Source organism: Grus americana, chromosome 1 (genome assembly GCF_028858705.1).
Source record: "Grus americana isolate bGruAme1 chromosome 1, bGruAme1.mat, whole genome shotgun sequence".
In the NCBI taxonomy this organism is placed as follows: domain Eukaryota; kingdom Metazoa; phylum Chordata; class Aves; order Gruiformes; family Gruidae; genus Grus; species Grus americana.
This window is the reverse complement of record NC_072852.1, coordinates 145,658,591-145,670,689: the sequence shown is the minus strand read 5'-3', so window position 1 is coordinate 145,670,689 and position 12,099 is coordinate 145,658,591. Positions and strand designations below refer to the sequence as shown.

General features: G+C 38.9%; 1 protein-coding gene across 4 annotated transcripts in view; it reads left to right on the top strand.

Annotated features, from left to right (window-relative positions):
* Positions 1-12,099, top strand: part of GABRG3 (gamma-aminobutyric acid type A receptor subunit gamma3) — a 345,623-nt gene that overhangs the window by 317,812 nt on the left and 15,712 nt on the right. For all 4 annotated transcript variants that reach the window (XM_054812989.1, XM_054812986.1, XM_054812987.1 and 1 more), the window contains one exon: positions 6,884-7,036. In XM_054812989.1, the coding sequence (XP_054668964.1) occupies positions 6,884-7,036 (153 nt within the window). The remainder of the gene's footprint in view (positions 1-6,883; positions 7,037-12,099) is intronic.

Below are 12,099 nucleotides of genomic sequence, written 5' to 3'. Positions count from 1 at the left end.
GTGCACGTATTTGTGGAAAATTTGCTTTTCAAGTGTAAGTGTTGAAAGCCAAATCTGGGTTACGCTGTACTTATACACGCACGCACACACACAGACACACCTTGATATTGCCCAAGGTGATTATGAATTCAAAACTAGAAATCTTTGGGACATGGAAAGCTTTTTTGTTCTCTGTTCATTATCTAATATATAAGACCCTTGCCTTTGGGCATCTCATAGTACTATAGCAATACACATAAAAATGACACCTCTGAAGACCTATATGCATTTCTTGTGTGACTACATATGCAGCTAATGCAGAAATTATGTGTGTAATGAGTGCCTGTTACCACTCCAAGAACACTCAATTTATTTGGGATAAAATGCAAACATGTTTCTCTGCTGTACACATGTTCCCATCCAAGCATGGTGCTTTGGTTATCTAGGTATCACCATGAAGATAGCTAAATGCCAGAGCAGCACAGGGGAATCTAAGAGAAGCCCTTAAGTAACAGCATCACCTCGATGATTTTAATTCTTCTTTTTGGCTTGGAAACATTTGTCCTAGAGATTGCTTATGGAATTGAAAACTGTTGATGCATGCTGACTGACACGTTTTGGAGGAGTCAGAATAAGCCTGCAATAAGTCCTCAGCATTTCTTCATTGTTTACAGAGATGCTGAAAAAGATAAAGGCATTTTTAATGGTACTTTCATGGCTGTCATTCCTTCTACATTTCTCTTCAAGAGAACTGCAAAATTCCATTTTCACCCTTGTCTTTTCTCTTTTAATAATAGCTCCTTTTGGAGTCATAACCACCTGTGAGGGCATTCAGCTATTTCTTCTACCATTTTGCTTAGTTTTTGGATATTCCAAAGTTCAAACCTCCTCCATACTTGGACTGGCTGGAGACCAATTACATCTAGGAAAGTCATGTTAGGATGGGATACTGGCTCTGTAGACAGACCAGATGCTGAGGGGTTAATAACAGGCAGCATACTTTAAGAAATCCAGATCCATCTGTTTTCATTTGAGCAATGCTAGTAAGAAGATAACCTGAACTTCCACTGGGCATGTCTCTGAGAGGTTGGAATGATGGTCTGGGATGTGAAAAGGCTTAGTTCGCATGACTGCTCCATGTGATTTTGAAGAAAATTTCTACTCTGAGTTAAGCAGGATTGGGTTTTGTACCACAGTCTCTGTTTCTGCCTGATTCTGAGCTGAGATATTCTTTCCAGATTATGCAAAATCTGGAACCTGAAACCACCTCTTGAACCTGAAACTTGCGAGTTGACACCAGCACTACCATGACAGCATGCATCACTTCCAAAAAACCTTTCCAGTGAACATTTTGCAAAAACTTCTGTACATACTGACCTTGATGAAAATTTGTTTTTTCAGTGGTTTTGCTTGTTAACAGCCTGACCAATGTATTCAACAGGAGTGGTCTTCTGCTTCAGCTAATTGTTTTCAAGTATTCTACCTTGATATCAGAGAGAAGAATTGTAAATGAAGGCATTTGTGATGCATGGGCACCATTAAATAGAGTCTTCTCTTGGCTTCCAAACAAAATAAAATAAAAAAAAAAAGCACTGAAGATTAGAAATTTAGTTTGCTCACTATTAAGTAAATTTGATTTATTAAGATAATAAGGAAGATGCCTCAGTGTAGTCTCTGTGGTCTCTCTGATCAACAAAGAAATACTTATGACACACTGCGTGAGTCCTCATTCTAATGACTAGGACTTTTTTTCTGTAATCAAACTCTCATAACAATATGGATAAACTCTGCCACTCCTCATTATTCTGCAGTTCTAGTAATGGACAATTAGCACGTAACCTTCACTCACATGCTGAAATTGCTCTGTGTATGCATTGTAGTTTCATATTGCAGTCTTTGTAAAGTCATTCTGTCTTTAACTTTTTTCTAAGATAATTGGGATTGTAGTACTTGTTAACCTAAGACTAAAATTGGAGGATAAATGAAAATGTGTGATAAGATAGAATAGTGTGGTTTGAGTAAATAAATTATTTACTGTATATGATTTTGTATTTTTAAAAGATTTTCTTAAAATAACCAATTGCTTTCTGCTCAAACATTTCACCTTTAAGGGAATTGTTCTTGGTGCAGTGTAAGCAAAATTCTGGCAATCCAGTCAACCATGCCCTTAGTCTTCAATAGACAAATGAAATAGGCTATAGTTTAGCATTGTTCATTAAAATCCACAGCAGTTATTCCTTTAAAAATCATTATTCTAAATAGTGCCCTACTTTCAAATTGAAAAGTTAAACTGTTATAAGTCCTATGGGTCACAGGCAGCAGTCATCTTGGTTTCATGGGAAGCATTGCTACACTCTTCCTATTACTCCAGATTTGCTGCCTCAGGATGCATCTCTTGTTCTCATTTATAGAAAACTGGTCAGGCACTATTTTGACTCAAGGTAATTTTCATTATTTCAGAGAATTGATGGTGTGATGGTTCAGTTAAAAGTTCATTTGCCTTCCTGGGAAATTATTTAAGCTGTTAAAAAGTAGAATTCCTCTCTGAGTTTCAAAGTGAAATTTTTTGGTATTAACTATTCCGGTGCTCCCTAGCTAGGCAATCACCATGCGATTACTTTCAAACCAAGTACACTGATTTAATGATATGCAGTTTGGAAGGAGGTTTTTCCCATCTTGCCTGCGCTGTGGGGCTCTGTTGCACAATCAGCCCCAGCTCCTCTTCTAGCAGTGGCAGTAATGGCAGGTGGAGCTCTGCAGGCTGTTGAAGGAGCGAGGAGGCACTGTGCAGAGTGCTTGAAAGCTTTTTTCTCCCCCTTGAGTTGCTCATGCCTGCTGGACATACAGAATGAATTGTAGGTCAGGTTTTTTAGAAGAGAGGAGAGTTTCTTTGTACAAATTATTTTGTGTGTGTAGAGAAAGTCAGAAATCTATGTACCATGGTTACTTTCCTTTAAGATGTAGACAAGTGCTTTTAGATACATGGAGAATAATTACTTTTGAAAGGAGTAATTTAGAGAATAATAATAATGCAGTTTGGAGTAGCGCATTGAGGAAAGTAGCCACAGTACATACATGGTGGCTCTTCTGTATGCAAAGAGACAATTTAGGAGTCTCAACAGAAGTTGACTTGGCTGAGGATAGAAGAACTGAAGTAGTAATTTAGTTGAAAATTGTAATTTACTGTAGCTATTAAAAAAAATGCATCCAGTACATGCTGTACAGAAACATACTTGTCTTTGACAGCAGTAACAACATTGGTGCTTCCAGTTGAGGCTCTGCATTTCAGCAGTGGTGATTCACTAAGCACTGTCATCATCATTCATCGTCTCTAAGCTGTGTCCTCTCTAGGCATGGGTTGAGTACTGTAGGAGAACTCACAAATTCTCCTCTTACTTCCACTTTGCGTCAGTAATTCCACTGAACAAAATTGTTCTCCCAACCTCTTGGCATGTTATCTGTCAGTGTGTTCCTGTAAGTTAGAGTACAGCACAGAAGGTACAGTATGTAAGTCTGTATGCATAGCTGCTGCCTGTATGACTAGGTCTGCCGCCTTCATTGTGAGAATTTTTGTATGGATTTCAGAAGAGAAAACAGGTTAGTGGATCAATGAATGCAGCCAATCATTATCCTAGGATTTAATTTTCATTGGATGCTTGCTAGACATCTAATGGTCTTTGCTGGATACTTGGAAATTAGAAGCTCCTTGTAAAATTTGACTGAGTCACAGTTCCTTTTTAACTTACTGCAGAGAAGTATCTTGACAGGTTTTTAATTTGGATAAAGACAAGTTGAATAGTTCTGTTGTAATAAAGAGCAGGGGAAGGAAGGAAGGAAGGAAGGAAGGAAGGAAGGAAGGAAGGAAGGAAGGAAGGAAGGAAGGAAGGAAGGGCGAGGAGCAAGCAGAGGGGTTGTGAATGTCCTCAAGAATGAAGGCATCAAGTTTAACCATGAAACAAAGGAGGAAAATAACTAAAATAATCTTTAAAAGTTTAAGAAGGTTATTATATTTAGGTAAAATAACCTTAGCACCCTCACAGAAGTAGCCTGATTTAGCTTTCACCATGGAAGCAAGGGGTGTGATTGACTCCTTGGATCATCTGCAAGTGTCTACAATGTCTTTGTCCACATCTGAGGCAATTGTTCTCCTTTTTTAATCACTGGAGAGAAATGGAAATGTCTGGGCACATTCATCTCCTTCTAAAGTGAACCTCTAAAACAGATTGGGCAAACCATATACTAAAAGTACCAATTTCTCTGCATTAAATATAGAAAGGAGGCCACAGTATGCAGGTCATCTGTACAATCTACCTTCTAGATATCTAAAATCAGGTGAAATGAATACTGCCTGAAAGATACTGAATCAGTTTGTGACTAAATGGGATGATGGATTCTTTACATCATTTAATCTCTGCCTCAGTTCCTGTCTGCAAAAAGCTGAAATGCTCCATAATATTCTCCCACTCTCAGTTTATCAGGTTTATTTCAGTAGGAGATCTTGGAAGCAAGGACTCTGCCTTACTAGCCAGTATCTTTCTATCCAGTATCTAGCCCCACTTTCGTTTGCTGTGCTGGGTAGCACGATGATACTATTCAGAAGAGCAGTGTCCTGTGTGTGTGCTTGAATTGTGTGTATCATATATCGTCGTGCACAATAAGAAGTCTACAGATTGCTTTGCTTTATACCATTCTCACACAGCTTATCCATAGGTGTGCAGTTCCAGATACAATATCTGAATAAGTGAAATACAAAGGCATGGTACATTTCCTACAGAGTCTTTGATTTCCTTTTTTTTCCTCATCCTTCTGCCCTGACAGACAATGTTTGAAACATTATCATAACTTTTTTTCCCATGGTTGCTGGTTTGTTTCCTGTTAGTAGAAGCACTGGTTTACAAAGCCTCTGACTCCTTACTCCCATTTCTGTGAAATTAACTCAGTTGTTGTCATGTAAATCTTTCTTTGGTGATGCAAACCAGATTAGGGAGTTGATGTAGTCTAAAAATAAGCCAGTGGAAACAGTGGTTACTAATCTGCATCAGTTCCCTGATGCCATTCCCTGCACAGATGAAAGTGCTGGAGCTTAGTGGAATGAGAATAACCCTTAGGCTGTGAACAGCTCACAAGGCTCACTGTGTCATGATGGACTGAAATACTTACTACTTGTAACAGCAGCAAGCTCCTTCATTAAAGCTCTGTCACTGTGCCAAATACACAAGGCTTCTGAAATGACTGTCCACCTTCTTGGGGTCACACGCTTTTTTACTGCCACAGTACTCATGAAAATGTGCATGTTCATCTAACAGAGGCACGGTGAAAGCACCCACAGGCTTATCAACATCTTCCAAATATATTTATCTCTAAACAATGCACTTAACAAATAGAAACTTTTCCTTTTGACTCATTGTTCTAAGTTTCTCTCCCCAAATCGCACCCTCATATTTTTATTTTCCTTTTACTTTGTAGCTTATAGTAGTTCACTCATTTTACAGTGGCCTTCAGAGATTCTTTGGGTGGAAGTCAATTTTACTGAATTAATTGCTTTTCTATATTTTTAGCTATAGTCAATATATCCACTGTATTAAATGCTTTTGTTCATATGCTCTCTGTTACTAGAAGATTAAGCTTTAATTTGTCTCAACTCCTAATGAACCCATTGTGCCTCTGCTTGGGTGAGTTGTACATACATTCCTTTGGGGATTAATGCCTCTGTGCTACCAATTTCTTGAGTCTTCTGTTGGTTTACTGTAACAGGACAGACTTACCCACCTATTGCAAATGATGCCTTCTCTAAATATTGTATTATAGAAAGTCAAGGTTTGTAACAAAAAACAATATAATTTATTTGGTCATCTGACATAGTCAGGCAAAACCCAATAAAAGTTCTCCAGCATATAAACTCTTGCACATCTGAAATGGAAGCAACATACTTCAAGCAAAGTACAGAAACTGTTCTCAGTTCAGTTTCATTATTGTTAATCACTGTGACTATCTGAGAGAAAAGGATAGTTAACATCTATGAAGCTGAGGGAGCTGTTAGTAAGGAGAGAGGTGATAAGGTCAATAGCCTCTACTAGGTAGAGAGAGAGGGACAGATTATTATCCCCTGTGGAGTCACAAGGGTTATCAGAAGAGATACTGTGAAGACAATTCTATAATGTGAGATAAACTAGCCTTCTTACTGAGCTCTTGATTTTATGAATCAGAGCAGAATAATAAACTTTATGTCCAGGCTCACCTTCTGAAGGTTTACAGACACTACAAGTGACCACAACAGCTTTGAAATGGAGGAATGCTGACCGAAAGAGACTTAATTTTCAATGATGAGTCCTTTAAAAGTATGCAGTTTGACCTCTCTTGCCAGCATTGAGGCTCTGGTGTCTATAAATGACTTCTTATGTGAAGGCATACTCATGTGCATGCAACACTTGCCATAAAGACCCCTAGTGCCTGATTCATATTTCAACAGAAGATAACAGAAGTCACTCAAACCTGAAATTAGGGCAGGGAAGACACAGCTTGCAGAAGGAGGGGTTTTGTGTGGCTTGGTTACAAAATCTGGTGAATGATAGTAGCTTCATGTTTGTGGTCATGGAGCCATTTAGAAATATCAAGTCTGGAAAGCCCAGGTGCCTTTCAAAAATTTACTCATCCAGAATGATTACTGAGAGCCTCTGCCTTTCCAAATAGCCCAACATTTCCACAGAGACCTAAAACTAAAGGAAATTAGAATTGAAAAGTCTATTTGAATTCTATTTGACCTGAGCATTGCTGCACAGATGCTCTTGAAATGCTGAGAAATATTTCATATGCAGTGCTTTTATGAAGCTTAAAAAATTAGCAGCTCAATGAACTGTCTGTATCTCACCACAATGTCAATTTATTTTCTGTGCTATTATTGCAGGTGATTATGTAGTCATGACTATATACTTCGACTTAAGTAGAAGAATGGGATACTTTACTATTCAAACATACATTCCCTGTATATTAACAGTTGTTCTTTCCTGGGTATCCTTTTGGATTAAAAAAGATGCCACACCAGCAAGAACAGCATTAGGTAAGTTGTTAATAATTCCCTTTTCTGCTCTCTTTGTGTAGTTTCTACACTATCATTTGAAAATGTCAGCTTCCTTTCAGAGAGACCACTAGCTACGTGCTTTGGATTAATACTACCACATCTTGCAGACCTAGATCTACTATCACTGAAGCCCCTGGTTTTCTGCCTTTAGCAGGGTAATTAAAAATAAACCACCCTGACCCTTTGGAATGACACTGCCACCTATTTTGCATAATATTCTAGAATTAACGTCTATCTTCTTGTTCTCAGTATGATATTTTAGTGACATTTTTGAAGAATAAATTAATTGCACTGCTGGCTTCCTTCTCTTCTGAAACGCTCCCCCACAGGGCATTATGTCTTATATATACAGAAAACTGTGGGATATAATAATATTAATTCATGCAAAATGTTATAGCTTTCATGCTTGAAGTTAAGCTCCACACTAGGTGTATAGATGTTTTTCAGAGATTGTGGAGATTTGTGCTGGTATAGGTTTTCCAGCAGCTCATTTATGTCAGGACCAGCATGTGCATTTTGGCATTGTGCTTTAGGACACACTCAGAAATGCTGACCATTTATTCTTATGTCTATAGGAAAACCTGCAGGTTTTGCTAGCATCAAGGGCATAGGGCTATATACTAGCCAATTATAGGTGTACATCAGAACTGAAGGAAAAACATTTTGGTCCAGACTGTGGTTGCCAGGCCTGTCAATACTAACTGATTAAGAAATCTACCAGTCTAATAAAAAAGGGCAGGTTGTGTCAAGGTTTACATGTCTGTTTTCAAGTGTGGAGATTACCGTTCCCAACTATTCATTGCTTCCTCCTGCTGGAGTTTGTTACCATCTCCAGTTAACCAGCTGGACTCTCTAAATCATTTCAATTAAAAAAAAAAAATTATTAAAAACTGACCTGCCTGACTTTTTGGGCTGAAATCAGACAGGTAGCATTTGTAGGAGCAACTGAGTCCCCAGGTTTGAGAGCGTGATACTGCTGCAACGAAAGACTGGAGGTTAAGGGCTGTGAACAGGCTGCACCTCCTTGGAGGACACTTGAAGGCAGCCTGGAGCAGGCACGGTGCTCTTGAGTGCTGCTGTGTGCCGACAAGCCTTCGTTCAACCACAGTGGAGGCGATCTGTACAAACCACCTCTGTCTCCCACTCCCCTATACAGCTGATCAAGGGTACTCAGTACTCCTCATCCTTTTTCATCCAAGTAACTAAGTATTTATCAGAAATAGTGGTTACTTATAATTGAATCAACTTCTGTTAGCTCCCTTTCAAACACCATGTAGAGGTGCTCTACTTGATCTCAGGAGGAAGACTCCTTGTTTGGCAATGCAGCCTTTATGCAGTTGTTCAAAATCACTTGTCCTGTTTCAGTCTGTCTCTCTCCTGCACTAATAAATCTGAGCAACCACCAATTTTAAGGGTGCTGTGGTTTCTAGCACAAAGGCCCTGAAGGGGAAAACAAAAATGAAGTGCTAAAGAGACTTTGAAGTCCATTGACTCTGAATAAGATTTTAGCTGCTACATCTCTTGAACCTGTCCAGAAGTCTGATCCTGCTTTCTAAATCCTTCACTCATGCAAAAAAACTTACGGTCATCTATTCAGGGTGCACAAGGCCCAGGTTACAAACATTTTTGCTCCCAAAACTTCTAATGCTTCAATAGCTGAGTAACTTTCAGTTGAATGATAGAAGAAATACGTTACCAAAAATATCCTCTAAGCGTAAGTGCCTCATTAGCCACAGCTTTATTTAAGCAATGAAGCTATATGCCAGCCACTACTGCTATCAACCTTTAGGCATCTTCCTAGGGGAAAGCTTTAATTCTTAGTGAGTGGTGAGGCGCATCCTTTCAAACCAAGAACAGCTCAGTGACACAGAACTACGCAACAGGACCAGTAGAAAGAAAAGTCCCGGAGAACCTGTAATAAGACAACTGCAAGCAGCCAGCACTGGTTCACACTTTACAGATAATTCTGTATTAAAACCCATTTTGTGTGAGGTCAGCATAAAACCATAACCAGCTGCATTTGCCCCAGGAGTTTGTAAAATACAAACATAGCACTTCTGACCATTATAAGTCATGTGGCATCATGTGGGTCCAGTTTTCTGAGGTTATTTTCCAAGCAAGGAACACTCAGTCCTCACTCCCTTCGTGTGAGTGCCAAGGGACCTTTATACTGCGGCTCCAGCAACATGACGGACCCTAAGACTTACAGTTATTCTGTGACCCCCTGCACCTCCAGGACAGCATGAAGACGACACAAAGGTGAGGACAGAGCAGCTTTACGACTGCCTGTTCCTGGCTGCGTAGACTTTCCTTTGGTGGCCAGACAAATCAAGCAATAGGCCTTCAGCGTACTTCTCTGCTGAACTCCTTTCTTCTTAAATTGGGTGACTCAGTGGAGATAAGGAAAGACTGACCATCCTTCACAGTGCTTAAGAGAAAAGGGAGAAAATGCATCTAACAGTTTGCATTACTAATTTTCCAGAAACAGCGTTCATACCCTTTCCCTGAGGGCAGTTCCCCACACCACACAGCTCCATTTTCCAATTAATTAGACATGGAAGTAGGTTAGATCACTAGTCATTGCAGTGTGACTCTCCCTACCTCACCCCATCAGCCAGCAGGAGCTTCAGACAAAAAATGTATTCATATACTATGGTCAGGAATTTGAAGTAAGAACACAAAAATGAGATGTTCCAAGGCTATATTGAATCACTATCATGACTAACTCCTAAAACTATAATGAAGAATTAAATTACTGGACTAAAATATAACTTTTTTATAAATAAATTCAAATGACAAGAAAATAATATATACATGGGTCACCTCTTTTTGTGCAGAGTCCTGTGGCTCCCAAATTGGCAATGGCCTGCTGACTCGTGGGATGCAGTAAGCAGATGTTCCCAGTTTACTGTAGATCTGCTTTTATAACACAACTTATAAATCTGTCTGAGCAACAGCACACATCCACATCTGGATAGTGGTACATGGTGAAATTGTGAGTAATACAGCCAAAGCCAAACCACTGAAATTGTCCTACTAATTAGTTGCAATGAATTGCAGACTCAGTGCACCAAACCTGCTCCAGGTATAGCTGCATTAATGTAAAGCGCTTGCATCAGGGAAATATTTCACTCTGTGAAATTAATAATTTCCTAAGCTATTGGCAACTACTCACAGTTTACATGAAGGACAGGTTTTACCCCTTTCTGAATAATGATAAGTAATAAGCTATTTCTGTGCTGGAGAAAACGAATGCAATTGGGGTCTTTGACTGTGAGGGAAAAAATGGGACCATAAGTACCCTTTCAGCAGCATTGTCCAGAGGCATCAAAGTCCTCTTCAAAAACTTGGCATCAGTCCCTTTTTCAGATGCACTTTGAGGGACTGAGGCCCTGAGTGGCAACGTGACTCACTCCAGGCCACCTGAAGAGTCAGTGGGAAGCTGGAAATAGGATTTGAGTGTTGGATGAGAACTGTGTTTTGTGATCCCAGGTTATTCTGCCCTCCATTCAGAGAGAAAAAAAAGGTTCTCTGCTGTTTCTGCTTGTCTCTAGTAATCAAAATGTTCTTCCCCCAATGTTCACAGTCAAGAGCAGCCAGCAAGTGTCTGAAGAGGAGTTATGATCTGGAAAAGTATAGGTTGCTTTCCTTGAAGATGAAGAGAACTAAGTTAAGCTGAAGATTTCATCCCACTTTCCCCCTGCTTCTTCAAAATGGGTATAATATGTAGTAGGACTAGGCAGTTACTACAGAGCAACTTCAAACTGCAGTTTAAAAAAATACAGCAGGTATCAAAGCCAGCAATGTGGTGTTGTAAAAGAAGATACATATGATGTTTAATAAAAACTGAACATTGCTCTCCTTGTCATTCCATCTTAAGCTCATTCACTAGAAAAACAAGCAAATGATCAAAACAGGTGCCAGACCAAAAGGTGGTGAAATTAAGTTTATAAACAAGTAGTAGCATTGTTAAAAGCAGTACGCCTTTCCCACAGTGGCCAATCAACATACCCTTATGAAAATAAGAAAAAATGAGCCTTGCTGACCAAAGAGTTTCTAACACTGAAGCTCCTGCTACCTCACTTTGCATACTGTTGTCCAATAAGGAGCTTTCAAACAGTAATAATTTTAAATAACTGTTGAGACCAATGATGTAAAGGTTAAAATGTTCTCATGCATTATGTATCTCTGCATCATTTGATCTCCCAGACAGTCCTTTTTGATTTAACAAACAGCATCTTTGGTATGGAATTTGCTCAGAGAATATAAATGCCACAAAACTATTTACACACAAACTTGTAAGCTCCCACTTACACTTGTCTACCTGAAAATTTTGAAGCCGGGATACTTCAAAACTAGCCTTGACTGATACTAAAATTCTGTTGAAACAGACAGTTTGAGAGCACTGTGAATTTCAATAACAGATGCAAACCTCACTTACCATACGGGCCTCCCCAAAGTGAGAGACTTAACAATTTAATCTGGCAAGGTTTATTGCATTTGAAACCACTCAACAAACTGAATTTTCTTAGCATGAGAGATAAAATGAGCTAAGGGCATGGAATCTAGATACTGTCTTTGGAAATAATGGGAGCTGCATTTTATTCATATATGCATATCTGTATATTCCAACTTGTAAATGTACAGGAATACAAAACTATCATCTGGTGCACCTTCTTTGTCTTTGCTCTCTGTATGTATCCCCATAAGATCATTTTAATATTCTAAAACTTTTGCCTATGTGTCAAATGTAAAATTGACACACTGGGTAGAATTTTTATTATTTCAGACACTCCTTACTTTTTTATGGTGTGAGCTGGGATCCAAGTTCAAGCCTCAGCTTAAATGAAGAATGATGCTTTTCTATCAGATTTCATATCATAAAAATATCTTACATTAATAATAGAAGTAAAAGTATGTTTGTTTTACCTTTGGATGTTTCCATCTATATGTGCTCAGCAATCTTGTCTCATGCCTTCACCATAATCTGAAATATGACATATAATCCAGAAACTATGATGGCTTGTGATAATGCTAAACTC